The 14,729-nt window shown below is 42.2% G+C and overlaps 1 protein-coding gene across 3 annotated transcripts in view; it reads left to right on the top strand.

Moving 5' to 3' along the window:
* The first annotated feature begins 684 nt into the window (after positions 1 to 684).
* Positions 685 to 14,729, top strand: part of Mdr49 (Multi drug resistance 49) — a 30,980-nt gene continuing 16,935 nt past the window's right edge. For 2 of the 3 annotated variants that reach the window (XM_026815523.1, XM_026815522.1), the window contains exons 1-2: positions 685 to 1,474; positions 13,708 to 13,841. In XM_026815523.1, coding sequence (XP_026671324.1) covers positions 13,723 to 13,841 — 119 coding nt within the window. In that variant the 5' untranslated portion in view covers positions 685 to 1,474; positions 13,708 to 13,722. The remainder of the gene's footprint in view (positions 1,475 to 13,707; positions 13,842 to 14,729) is intronic. The other variant, XM_018028525.2, reaches the window with a different exon arrangement.

The raw sequence follows: 14,729 nt of genomic DNA, 5'->3' as shown, positions 1-14,729 counted from the left end.
TCATTGCGGCATCGGATGCTGTGGTCGCTCTTCTTTAAGGTGGTGCAAATCACTTTCCACGTTCCAGTTTTTTTGCCTTCCACGACCTGTTTCTCCCCTTTAAACGCCGATAATAGTCGTCGCATTTTATACGCTCTGCATAGTGACGCGTTCCATTCTTGTTCGTTCTCGGTGAGAACGGAGAAAGATATCTTCCGTTCGTCGACGTCGTACTTTCGTTTGGCACACCGGTCGCGTCCTTTAAAGCTTGCGGTTGTGCGGATCGGCTTCCCGCGGAACTTTAGAGGAGGAAACTGGGATTCCCTTATTATCTATTTAATCGCGTCCCTCGACATCGGTCGGGTTTTCCTTGTTTCGTCCCTCGCGGCAGGAACCGTGACGCGCATTCGAACCACTTTAATGAAGTTCGCGCGAACCCCCAACGAGGAAACCGCGTTCACGGAATTTGTGAAAGGCTCCGTTTTTCTCTTACCGCAACCACGACGCTTTTCTCATTACCCGTGACACGGTTTTTCCTGCACGTGCCACGACGTCGGGCCGATATGTCAAGCGGTTCAAGGAACAATAATTGTTATTGAAATTATCTTCCTCCACCTTATTTGTTAAAGCACTCTGATCTTATATAACGTGATTCGAATGAGAGCATCGAAATTAATGCATCTTTCAATATTTATACATATACGTACGTGAAGTACACTGTCATCAATCATAATATAAAGAATGTAGAAAGGTGCGTGATGTGTAGAAGTATTTTGGATAAATTTCATATGCAATTGCCCACATACATAATTCATAGTTTCTCTTTGTGTACCGAGGACTAAGTAAATGCAGGAGGAAAACACAAACAGAGATCAGTCACCAGTTTCAGCGAAGTTACCACACGATCGTATATCAAGGGACTCGATTACGATGCGCCGCCGACGGCACTTATAATCGTGGCAAGCGTGGTGGGTGTAAGGGTCGGGAACGAGGAAACCCAGTCGCGTGTAAACTCTGGGAGCCGGCGTTATCTCGTTCATTGTCACTACGGACGTATAAAAGACACGCTCTTTCGACAGGTGTCTTCAGTAAATTTGACTCACTAGCGTGAAGAGGACGACCACGTCCCCGGATACGATTCAGTTCTTTCCAACGTCGTGTGTGAATCTTCGGACGTGAAGCTCGGTCGCGAACAACCGGTTTGTTTGGTGCTGTGCGCGTATAGGCCTCACCCTCGCGTCGGTCTACGCCTCCGTTCAACCCTCCGCAACCCCCCGCAACCCCCGATTTCTTCGTTTCCTGGACAAATACACGAATACGATTCTCTCCGTCTTGGTGCCCGTTCGTGTAACGTTCGTGCACTGTCAGCCCGCGTAGTGAAATCTAGTGAAGTCGCGAAGGACACTTATGAAGGGGTCCATCAACGCACCGCGGCCTATCGTTGATCAGAACAGATATATTTGGGATAACGATTGGAAACAGTAGTGTAGACAAGGTACCGTATCATTGTCATCGAAGTTCATTAGTGTGTTAGTATTAGATGAATTTGAATTTCACAGTCGGTCGTTTTGGATACAGTGACTTCTAATTCGTTTGTCTACTTATTATTATTATTAAATGAGTCAGTATAAAATGTCATCAGATTGCACCCAGCCAGATTGTATACAATAAAAAATAAGAAACCTTCCAATAATAGTAATCGAATAGTCGATCATTTTTATTGGCTCATTGATACTACTAAAAAAGAAAAAACCACATGTGCTTCGTGCGACAGACACAATTTTTCGGGATTATAGAGGATGATGTTATATTTCACACGTATTACATTTTTTAATTTCCCGTTTTCGTATGAATGATCGCATGAAAAGTGAAGCGGGGCAATCAGCGGTGTTAAACGCGTCGCGTGGCACGTCAAGCGGATGCAACAGGAAAGCGTAGAATCGCTTTGACCTATGATCCATGCACTCGGGTTAAATTATTTGCTTTTGACGCCACGCGTTGCTGCTCCACCTTGATCGACCCGATCTACATGTTATCCTGTCATCGATTATTCACGTAATTTCGAGCCAGACGTTTCATTTCATGCCGGCATCGTCAGAAAACTCGCGAGCGAATTCTATAAATAGTTAAAACCAAGTTGAACGAACGAGAAAGGTAAACGACCACGCGAGAAGGGAAACGGGGCGATGAAACCTCGCGTCGTCGCACTAACTTTAATCCTGTTTAAAATTTAATCGGTGACGAGTGAAACCGAGCTCTGTGGCGTCCGATGCGGCTTTTGTTCGCCGACTTCAGTCGCCGTCTTTGCCTACGAAACGACGCGACGCGACGCGCACCCAATATTCAACTAGTTACGCGAGCAGAGAAAATACGTGCTGTTCCGTATCGCGATCTCGCTTATCATAATCCAGATCAAATAAGTTTCATTTCAGTTTCTCCAGTCGGTGGCGTTAGCAATGTTTGTTCAATTAATGAAGTATATCAATTAATATTCGTTAATATAACTAACTGCCTCTGTGTTCATATACTAATTGCAAATTGCACTGTGGCAGATTGAGATAAATTAAAGCCGAAAAGAATTGGAACCAAAAACATGAAATTGGAAATATTCGTGAAATATTTGAAAAAATCATTGAATGCGTTGCACGTATAAAATTTTAATTAATTCCTCTGTTTTGTCCTGTGTCGAGTTTGGAAAATTCAGTCGCAGCGAGCGCGGCTCGGAACGCAGCCAATTGCAGAGCCAGTAACAGAAACTGGCCTCCCAAAATAATCTTGGTCCGCGTTATAATGTTTATTAAAGCACGGCTGGGAAGTGGCACAAGGTTCGGCTAGGATCGCCGTGTTCGTTGACCTACATGAAGAGAGATCGGACGATTTACCAATTTTCGTTGGAATTCGCACGTGTACCCTGGGTCCTAGTTAATTCCGCGCCCCTATTCTTGATGTTAATACCGGCGAGAACGAAGTCTGACTCTACCCGCGGCATCGTTATTATCGTAGTTTAAATGAACTTCGTTGAAACCCATACCCCATCCTCGTTATTTCTCTTTGATGTTCTTTGTTACTCTTCGAATTTATTTTAAAACGCGGTGGAAATTCTCTCCCGCGGGTCGACCGTATTATAGTCCCTTGGCGCACGAAAACCAGTAAATGCTCGGTTATATAATGCGGTAATTAGGCTTTTCATCGGCCCTTATCTTAACTGGAATTATCATAAAGGATCACAATATGTTTGATTATTATTATATTTGATTGTTATAATTATAGCGTCGCCGTTTCGTAGCTTCCATTGTTTTATTATCTTCGATTTTGCTCCGACGGCTTTTGATAGATCGTCGTTCAGATAGAAATACTATCGTACTATAAATGTGATTTTTTTCATTTAAACATCTTAATTCACATTGTCATTTCGATAAGCTTTTAATGTTACTTAGTTTATCACCGTTCCGCGTATCATGACGAAAGATCGTAGGAATTGTTGCAATATGGACGAACAAATACTTTTATGTTTGTCAATACAGACGACTTCATAATTCGCGATCTAGTTTGTCAACAACAATGATAACAAAATCAATGAGGAAACATTAAGATTTTCCTCGTCAGCTTCGACGATTGTACAATAAGAGTACAAGAGTAAAATCGTAATACGATCGAATATCTACGAAACTAGACGACATTTTTAGAACGTGAAGAGAAAATTGATTCAACGTCAACAGTTTTGTTTGCGCCATTACGATTCTTATTGTTAGTTTCTCTGATGCTTTTACGAAGATATAGAGGGCAACTACAATCTAAATATGTACTTCCTTGCCATTGTAAACGAAATAATGACAATAAAAGCGAATCGATTAGATAAACGTCAGTGTTTTTTAAATATCAACTTAAATACTAACTATATAGAAACTATAGCAATGATTCATCACAATTCATGATTCTTCAGACTTCCATCATTTCTACAATAAGAACAATCAATAAGTGCAATACAAATCTTAAGTGTTTGAAATTCATTGTATTAAGTGTTTTTATATGAAGCTGATATTATTCTATAATTAAGTTCAATGACGCATCAGCGCAGATCTCACCCGAATCAGTCGAATCACCCCCACACGAGTTTCTTCACAGATAAGACGTGAAGAGTAACATTTGTGCACCGTCGCCGGCTAATGTCGCGTCAGATCCGTATCTAGCAAATCTCAGTCAACAGCGAATACAATAAAGAATTAAGCCAATGATTTTTACGCAATTCTCAACGCAAGATTAGACCCCTGAAGATTCATTGATATTCCTGTTTTTATAAACATCGTCAACAGAGAGATTTCATCGCTTCTCGTTTACAATCTTATAACGAGTATTTCAGTTTTACGTACATCGTCGTACACTGTTCGAAGCACTTTTTTTATTGTACACAGTCTATGAATGCTTCCGCGATTTGTGTGTTGCGCGAATTCGTTTGAGGGTCAGAATATTTATAAAGGGAATTTGAAAGAGTTGGGTTGGTTCGAAAGCTCGTTACTTCCGGCGACGAAATTCACGGATCCGATCGGTGTGCAAGGCGCGGGTGCGACAAGAATTTCCGCGGCAGCCAAGCAGCGCCGACGTTTTGTGCTGATTCGCGTTAACAACGTTAAACTCGAAAGCTACCGTAACCGAATTGGACGGACGACAAGCTGCGGGGGATAGTTAGCGGCAGCTGTTGCGCAAAGGATTGTTAATCCGTTGACAAGATCCCAGGCCGCTTTAATCTCCTTTGTTACGCGAATTTCTATCCCCTCCGTCACGCTCCTTCTTTTGATTCGAAAGTCCCATGAAACTGCAAGCCCCATTCCCCTGTCCAATTACCGTTCTTCCTGATCTCCTTGTATTTTTTGTTTCGTTTTTGTTCAGGTCTTGCTTTTATAAAGGAAAACGTAGATACAAATGCAAAGATTGATAAATCGTAGATAAAAGCAAGTTTTCATTATACATATATGCATTAAAAATATATTTAGTTTATTTGTTAATATGGAGATGATGTGCTAAGGATATTAATTAAGAACGTTGAAATTTTCAAGAGAACTTGTTGAATTTTGCTAACATTTTAAAGCGGAGCAAAAATGATGAATCTTTTGTTTATATAATACACGATTTATTATTACGTACATGTGTCACTTTGCTTATCTTACGACCATCCTCGATAATTCCCAGATGTTATCTACCTGAATTATGTCATTCGTTTTCTTTCAAGTGTATCAAATTAATTATATTAGCAAATATCTTGACATACGATCTATCAATTTTCATGTGGCTATTTCGACCGGAGGCTAAATATATAGTTCCAATTTCTGGTTCTTGTGTTCGTATCGTTAAATTTTCACTGTTCCGAATTGCTAAATGAGAAATCTGTCGGTCGTAAGGGAGACCCTATCTTTGATTTTCTTATTTCCGAGCAATTTCACTCGGTGCGGGACGAAAAGAAATGTAGGAACGGTGTCGCGTTCCAGCTTTGAAATATCGACGATATCGGGGGGGCAACGAGTGAAAACAGGTTGCCCGCGACGGAATTCATTTTTACAAGGGGATTAGCCCCGGCTACAAGCGCGAGTCGGGCGCAGAGAGGAACGCGCGGTGTCGCGTGGCGAAATCTTTCCATTTGTCACGAATCGGATTAGCCTTGCGTTCGTTCTTTTCCATCCCCCGTTCTCCTCTCGAAGGGGATGGAAAAACGAAACGACGTGCTACGCGTTCGTCATCGTTTTAAATCGCGAATCGGTTTCGGAAAGCCTACTACGCACGCCATCGAGATTGTAGATTGATCTACAGCGTGCTATATCGACGGGCTCATCGATCTCGTCGTATCGATGAGACTCACGCGCAATATCTCTCGCCAGCGAACACTTGACCGGAATTCCCAGTCCCGTGTATCGCCCCCCGTTGTTTCGTCCTTGTTCTCGAGCCCGGGGATTTGTTTCTGTACATACTGGAAACAGACGTCGCTGTTGCTCGGGTCGCGTCGCGTTCCGTTTCGACGCTTTTGAAACTGTCGAAATCGCGGGGCGACCAGGGAGGACCGTAAACACGGCTGAGTGTTTGCGTTCCGACAGTAGCACGTCAAGAAACGCATTGTCATCCGTTGCCCGAGCCCTTTGTGTTTCTGGAAAACAATGACGCACAAAGTACGCACCGGAGGGCGAAATGGAATCAAAGGGGACGACCGGAGACGATTTCTCGACGCGAAAATTTTTGTATGGAACCCAGAAAATTCGTCGCGTATCTGGACGCTGAATCTCGAGGTCTTCCCAAACGGTCGAGATAGCGGCGAGCAAACTGAGTCTGGCGCCGGATTACCGTTGCCTTTCGATAACGATGTCACCTCACCATCTGTCATCAATTCTAATACGATACTTATTCCTATTCACGCCTCCACGAATGGCAAAATAAAAATTTCATAGACGTTAAAATAATCCTATTATCAGTAAAAATGAACTGTATACTACATTATGAAGAATCTAATATACGTGGAGTTATTTGGACAGGACATTTCTGATTACCACGAAGAAGAGATACGTTAAATTCGACGTTGCGAATTCCTTTCGATTTCCAGATGTTTTTCTTGGCACCGCGTGGCAATCCCCCGTTGATTGCCATTCTTGGCAGCGTGAATACTTCTCTTTCTCATCCTTAAAAGGAACTCGGTGACCGTCGGTGAAAAAGCTCTATCGAACCAGGCGTTTCGTCTCGCCGTTTCGCCATTATCGCGCGATATTTTCGGGTTTAGCCGTCGATCCAGTGAACGGGAATGGAGAATAAGCGAAGGCGAGGAGAATATGCGGTAGACCAGAGCGCCTTCTGGCACTGCCAACGTCGAAGAAGCTTCCGCGGGGTGCCTTCGGAGTTGGCAGGAAGGTGGGCGTTGCTTGGCCAGACTCGTCCAAGGTTGCAGACGATCTCGTCTGTCAGAGTCCGCAGACGTATTTTAGCCTTTCGGTCGCCGCACGTGGACTTCGAGTCTCGTGTGCTTCCATGGAAAAATATCTTTTCTTACACCGCGAATAATTTACATCCTGGTAGATATACCGTCAGTATCTCATAAGCTTTATGCTTCTCTTTTGTAATCTTGATACAAGGCTTCGCGGAAACCGCGTGGCTATAGCTGGCAGTCTATTCTGAAAATAGACCATCGAATCTAGCGTAGTGACGCACGGCTTAAACTTTGGTCTACTTTACGACAAATGCCTTGCGATATTTCACTTCGTGCGAATTCCTGATTGACCGAGAACTATTGTTTCACGTAATCACGTTAGACTCGATTCAATCTGTAATGTGAGGGAGTCAAGTTCAAAACTGGAACAGATCGTTATCGTTCAAGCGGAATCTATAGATAAGCGGAAACGACTCGACGCGGGATATTTTTAGCACGTCGAAATACTTCGCAGAATTCTAATTAACTATTGTGTCTCGTCAGCGTTGCACAAAATCGCGAGCGTTATAAATCAGTTCCACGAGCCGAGCAGTCAATGAAATCATCCCAACGCTTCCGCGATTCGATATTCTTATCGCGGCACGTTGCATCGAGATTTTTATGCATTACAATTGAATTGGAATGCTCGTTCGTCTCAATTGGCTCGATAATTGGAAACATGGCGAGCGACGAGCGTGGTTAAATTGTTCCAGTAATTCTCAGCGGGAGATCGGAGTGTACTGTCTAAAATTAGTTGAATTCATTGGTTCTCTGACTGCGAAGAGACACGCGTAATCAAGATCGTTAATAACCGGGGATACTTGAAATGAATGCACTCCAATAACAGTAATAACGTAGCCAGACCAAGTCAAATATTGGGAGACAGACTGTTCATTAAAATAGATCTTTACGAGCTGCCGTTCAATCAATAAAATTACAAATTATAAGACTCTATGAACGACAATAATTTATCATTCTATTTCTTATTTGATTCTTGATTCTGTGGATATAGGAAAAACGAGTTCACTCCTTTTGTAAATGGGAGACTGAATGCTTTTGTTGTTTGCGAACGCAATACGAGGTGTAAAATTCTCGCTGTGCATATTCTGGTTTTGAACACGCGTCACTTGGTGTCAGAGATTTTAAGAATGGTATGTTCGTTTTGAAAATACAATGGGAATTAATTTGTCGGGGCTTAACAAACCTCGTGGGGGGTGGAGGGCACAAAGCAGCCTGGCGCACGCTGACGCGAAATTGCTTTAATTATAACTCGGGACATGAAGCTCGTCGACTATCTCGAGGACGGGGCCTTTTATAATTCACGAGGTTTCCAACGTGATTCGCGCAAAAAGCGGTACCCCGCGAAAACACATTCCCAGCCGCTTGCCCGAGGTATCAGAGATGATCCGCGGCATACTCAGATTTTTTGTTACTCATTAAATGACCGTCTGCAAATTATGCGTCGATAATGACGCATGCTTTTAACAGATTTAAGAAGATTACAAAAATACTGCTTGGTCACTGCCATCCAATTCGTCGATCCGTTTACGAAACGTATCCGCGAACATGGAAGAAAAATATACAGTATATAAAATAGATGGAAAATTATTTAACTAAATTTGGAGAAAATTTGAAATACAAAATTTAGCTAGTTTTATAAGTGAAGTTATGTGCTTCGTATGTTTCATACATCTTTTGTATGCACATCGAAAAATTGCGTATACGTGTGTGAGTAGAGAACGATGCCTAAGGGGAATGGGATAGTATTTGGTCAGACGCCTACTGCCCCACCGCGCCGTCGCCGTTGCTGTTTGTTTTCGCTGTTCATGTTCTACTATGAGATTCTCATTGCCAACATTATTCTCCTGAATAAAATCGTCAGTTCATTTTAATTTCATTTATTGTAATTTGTATTGCACGGACATTGTCAAATATTTAAATTGCTCTCTTACTTTCCATTATATTACGGTTGTTCTCCTGTTACATTTAATTCGTTTGATCAAACCGTCTTAGCCATGAATTATTTGTTTGTTCAACGAGATCGAAAGCTCGGAACGAGTAGTTAGTTGACCAAGTACTTGTCGATACTCATGGGAATTCCGGGATTTCACGAGGTATTGTTTCCTTGAAAAATTTATGCCGCGGGGGCCACAAGAGCGTTACGGGATGCCCGCGGCGGGAGCCGCACTGAAAATTAGTTTCCAAGCTTAATGGAGTTTTGCGATTGCGAAAGGTGCCGCGTCGTACGACGAGGAAAGTCGTCGCGCGAACTTTCTGTGTAACTTTAACAATCTTTCCCATTAGCTGCGATTTTTCACCGCCGGAACACGAGCCCTGACGAAGTTTATCGCTGCCCCGGAGGGGTAAGATAGAAGATAAAAAACGAGGAACGAACGATATCGGACTCGAGGCCACGAATACATTAGAGAGCGACGAATTTCCCGCGGATTGTTTTCCTCGCCGAAATTTGTTCACCTTGATAGTAGCTTGGGGATTTAGAAAAGATTGGCCCCGCGCGTGAACTCAAGAAGATATTGCTCTGCCCGGGAAGAATTAATGGGACCTCAGAACTTTCGCGTTCCTCATGGTTGCTACCGATGAATGAATTCAGGGATCTGATCAATTACCATAAATATAACGTTTTAAAAAATTTATTCGCAAACTCTCCTTACACGTGCCGCAAAACGGCTTCGCTAAAAATTCTGAACTTGGACTTTGACTTCGTTGCGTAAATATATTTCTTATCGATAGTAATTATAAAGGAAATGGTGAAATTCGCAGAGAGAAAAGCTCGTCGGTTAGAAAAACTAATACTAATGTGAAAATAACATTTGTTTATTATTATTTTTTAATGAGAATTTCACTAATGTATTTGTGACATTCTTTTTAATTATTAAAATAAGACTAAACACGACATACGATGTGGAAATTCTTTAAAAAGTAAAAGAGCTGTTACATTAGTATCCCTTCTTCGACAATGGCTGTACTTTTCATATCGCTCGCTAGACTATAATTATAACATACTGTGACTTCGTTTCTATTTCATTACTATCTAAAACATTCAGCTGAAAACAATGTACATATTACTTGACTTTAATTAGTTTGCAATTGTACGAAAAGTCCCCTCATACCGGTTACATAGCCTAGTCAAAGTATATATATAGAAGTTGGGTTACTGAAAGATCGGGTCAACATCGCAACCGTTACTTCGATTCCGATTCTAGCGTTGAGAGAGTAGAGCTCGATCAATTAAGCGAGCACTAATGCAGTCATTGTAGAAATCAGTAATTAATTATTGCAACTAATCGGATTCATAGATTAACTCGGATCTAGTGGAAGAGCGTGTGTCGAAGTGTTAGAAAGGACCTCCTGATACCTGACAGGTATGCCATATTCGTGATGTACGACACCGATCGTCGAAGTAATTTAATCATAAATTTTAAGTATGTGTTCTTGTTAATTAATCCAAAAGACTGAACATTGTAATACTTCAGTAGAAATCGATAGAATCTTCTTATTCGAAAATGGCAGCCAACTTAAAGAAATCATATTTCAAGTAGCTCAACGATTAGACAAACTTGCAAGCCAAGAGGCTAATAAATTATAGTGTATCGTACAAAATTAGCAATCCAGTTTTTGCACGTCACATCCAGTCCTCCTTTAATTAGGGATTCCTTGATCCTTAACAACAATCCTCTTAAAAATAAGTCGATTTCGACCTGGAGACTCGTAAATAAAACGGAAACAGATAATTGGCAATCGGGTCTGAAGTGTTTCGAGATTCGCAATCTCAGTCTGTTTAACGATATTCGAGGTACTAGAGCGGGGTGACAAAACGCTGGAAACGCATCCCCGTGCCTGGTTGACAGGTCCTTCCGCTCGACTTCCGGTTGCACGATCTCATCGATGATTTACGAGCCGCGAAAAAGAGCCACGGGAGAGAGAGGCGATTCAGGGCCCTAGCAACTTCAGAGACAATTTATCGTTGCATCGATCCCGTAAACGAACGGGAAATTTTATAAACTAGCCGACGTTCGAAAGGAGGAAAAATTGGATCGCGCTCGAGAGGCCAGGCCGAGTTATTGGAACGGAGACAAATGAAATCCCGGAAAGCTACCCGCTTTTCGTGAAATAGGATAATTCGAAATTGACCGGGAGTCCCCACCCCTCTCTCTCTCTCCCTCCCCGTTTCTTTCTCTCGTTTCTGCTCGCCCCGAGCGCGGAATTTTATTGCTCCTCGAGTTCAACCTTGGGAGCAACCTGCTCGTTAATAAAGGCACGGGTTACCATTTTACGTCCTACTAACTCCCTAGATTTCTGCCAGGTTTCGAGACGATTTTCATCAACGAAATTGGAAAGTATTATACCAAGTGGATTTCCCTGTTGCTATAATTTCATACACGTTCTCAATGGTTCGCTCCCTCATTAAATTCCTCTTCTTATTACCTTAACTCCTTCGCTTATATTTTAACGTACGTTTCAGCATGCGCTCGCGTAAATCCTACAACTCGCGTTACTTACAAAGTTAGCTAGTTTCGTTCGCGTATAAACGTAATTCATTTCGCTTGCAGCGTCAGATATTAGAATTATCGCGACTCTGTACATGATTAAGGAAACCCAGTAGAGTTGTAGTTTCTATATGCTTTATGAAATATATTTGATCAGATTAAAAGTAGAGTTAGAAATGTAACTTTGTATTCCTTGATGAAAGATGAAATGACAAAGGGACGTTTGATCAAAGAGCAAGAGTAATGAAAGATGCGGACATTGGGAATAAAAACAGTGCCTGTCGCGACTTCCTTGTTTCCCTCCTTTCATTCATTTTCTCTCATTTATCTAACGAAGTCTCGTTTAGAGCGCTTTCGACGTTCATTACGGGCTTCCCAGACTTTCTACCGTCGGTGTGCGAAAAAAGGGAAAGGACACGGCACGGTCACGGGATCGAACGACGCAACGTAATCGCATTATGAACGTCAGGAGTCCTTCCAAGGGCCCATATAAATTAATGTATCATTTCTTATCTTAACTCAATTCTTCCATTTGCCGAGAACAATCGCATTAAAGATCTTCTTTCGGCAACTGGGAGCATCTTTTCTAGAAGTCGTTTAGAAGAGTTGAAGAAGATTTTCGTTTCACGATTAAGATCTCACTAAAACAGTTCGCCACATGGACTCGACTGTTTTTGTCCTCTGGCAATTAGGGCAGTAATTACGTGCAAAGAAGCTCAAGGCTTGTTTTTTTCAACAAATTACATGTCCGTAACATTTGCGATATTTTCTTTTGTTACGCACGCGGAATTCATTTCTTACTCTGTTTAATACACAATTGTAACCGTTGGAAATTGTTTTCGACCGTTAACCGACGAATTTTTTCATGCTGCTCTCCATTTTTCTCTACGAAATGAATCATTTTACGTTGCGCCTGAAAAATTTAATTGCAAATTTTGCGAGAAGCTGTTATTACGATTTCTTTCCATGTGTGGCAACAGCGTAATTGCAATTCTGCACCCCGTAACTATCGCGTGGTACATTCGCAAAAATGCTCGCGCGAAATTGAGTATAATAGAAACGATTCGTATTCTTGTTACAATCGATTTTAGCAGAAGGTGGTAGCCATTTCGGGAGCTGAATTATCGTTTCACCCACGGCCTGTTGAACATCCAGAGATTTATAAAGGTCTCGGCTGTTACGAGGATGGCGACCATTCTTTAGATTTCACTCGGGCTTATTTACGATCCAATTCACTCGCTCGCCCTTCGAAAAAACAATATCAATTTTAATATCGACGACACGACCCGGCGTCACAGGGCTTAATCACGTGGTCCCTGTCATCCGGACAACCCCCGTCAATCGATTAATTAACATGGATTAGCACAGTTTCTAATTATCGCTTAGATTGGATGGCTCGCGTGCACGCCTGTAAACGTATGATGATACAGTGGATAATGACCGGGGCAAATACGAGTTTGTTGTCCCTGGATTATCGTCGCTAATTGCAGTTTGCGTAAAGCTTGCGCGGCGGCCGTCCGACGAAACGGACAAGCTTGTAACGCTATCGACAATGGGCAACGGACCCCGCCGCGTAAATATTGACCACGACAAATATAGGATCGGGGCGACAATCAAAACGTCAGCCTGGCTTAATTTATCGCGTTCACCCTCTCCGCCCTCGTGGCGGCTACCGGCCGCTCCCTTTTTACAAAGTGTCGCCGCGTCGCCGACGATTGTTCCACGTTTATTGAATGCTCAGAACGGGACGTACCTACACGCGTCACGTATCGAAACGCGCTGTTTCCAAAGCGATACACCGCATGCATGGGAAACAACGGAGTTTCGATCCAGAGGGGTAAGAGAAAACTCATGTGAATTTCGCAAACATCACGCTTCGAGGGCAATATTTGTTACTCGCCCGGGAATGTGTTCGATTTTATTTGGAACGCTTCGCGTGCGATTTCAATGGTAAAATGTGTGTAAAAACAAAGGGATAACAATTGATTTAAAATCGTAAATATGCAGAAATTAATTGAGATAAAAGCTACTATTTGTATGAAATTTCGAACAAATATCTATTGGAGTATTTTGGTTGGGAGTCAGTAGTATAAAATTGATCAGGCACGAATTATTGTCGTTATTTGATCAATAGTTTCACGCTTCGATACAATTTCAAATATTTGACATACTGCAACTCAACTTACTTATTTACTGGTGATAAGTAAATCTAAATTTAACAGTTCTGTAAAAACTGGCAAAAGGCTTCTCTAAATGATTGTTTCATGATTTTTGTTACAGAGTTGTTAATTAAGAATGCGCGATGACACGGCGAATTTATCAGTGGACAGCAAACCCGCGCGAGAGGGCGCAGGGTATGGAAATGGAACCCCCCAAAACAAATTCTCACCGCCAGGAAAAAATATTCTTGAAGTGTAAGTATACTCAAACTCTGTCTTCCCGGCATTAAAATTCTCCGATCGAGCTCTGTCGATCTCGAAAATTTTATTTCCCCGATAACCATAACGCAATTTTTCTCCGTCGCCTTCGCGGGTCTATGAGGTGCACGGAAACTGAAGTTCTCCGCCCGGCCCCTCTCAGCGAAACTTCAACGCGCGGAAAATTAATTTACACGGTCCCGGGTTTATCGACAACTTCAACTTTTCGAAGAACTTCGTTTCCGTAACAATGAGGTGGCCGGGTGGGAGGCGAACCTTATCCTTCGCTGATCGATGGTTATTTATAATGTTTATGATCGATGAGATGAAAAATAGCGACCTTGTTTCCCACATTCTCTTTTTAAGCCCGAACGACTCGCTGCCCGGGCACTCGATCACGCGTGATCGATCGCGGACCAATAATCATCGGGATTTTCGCCGACATCTCGCGTCATTTCGATAACGCGATACCTATACTGGATTATTAAATCGTCGCGCAACCTCTGTTCCTTTTTAATGCTGTGATATCGTCCAGAATAATTCGGAAATTCAGTATTTTTTCGATCAACGGAATTTGTGTTTGCTCCGCGTATAGGAAAAGTTGGGAGATTGATCGATTCGGCAGGTGACAGATGACGGAGAGCTCAGATGTTAGACGCGCGTACAAATTTTTCTTGGGCAAATAATTCCACGAGCTTTCACGCTAGCGATTATTTAACGGAACTAGATAAAAATTGTCTGTCTCAAAGAATAGAGTGATGTGTCTACAGATTCGTAGTGGTTCATAATTTTTATAAAGTGAATTTAAAACTCAATACAATTTCTTTATAAAAGGCTCAGGTTTTCGAGGAGTTTGTAATCTCATATTATCTTTCGCGACGTCTT

This window comes from Ceratina calcarata, unplaced genomic scaffold (assembly GCF_001652005.2).
Source record: "Ceratina calcarata isolate Rehan_Ccalc_2016 unplaced genomic scaffold, ASM165200v1 scaffold46, whole genome shotgun sequence".
In the NCBI taxonomy this organism is placed as follows: Eukaryota; Metazoa; Arthropoda; class Insecta; order Hymenoptera; family Apidae; genus Ceratina; species Ceratina calcarata.
Note: the sequence above shows the minus strand (reverse complement) of the source record. Positions and strands in the feature narration are given on the sequence as shown.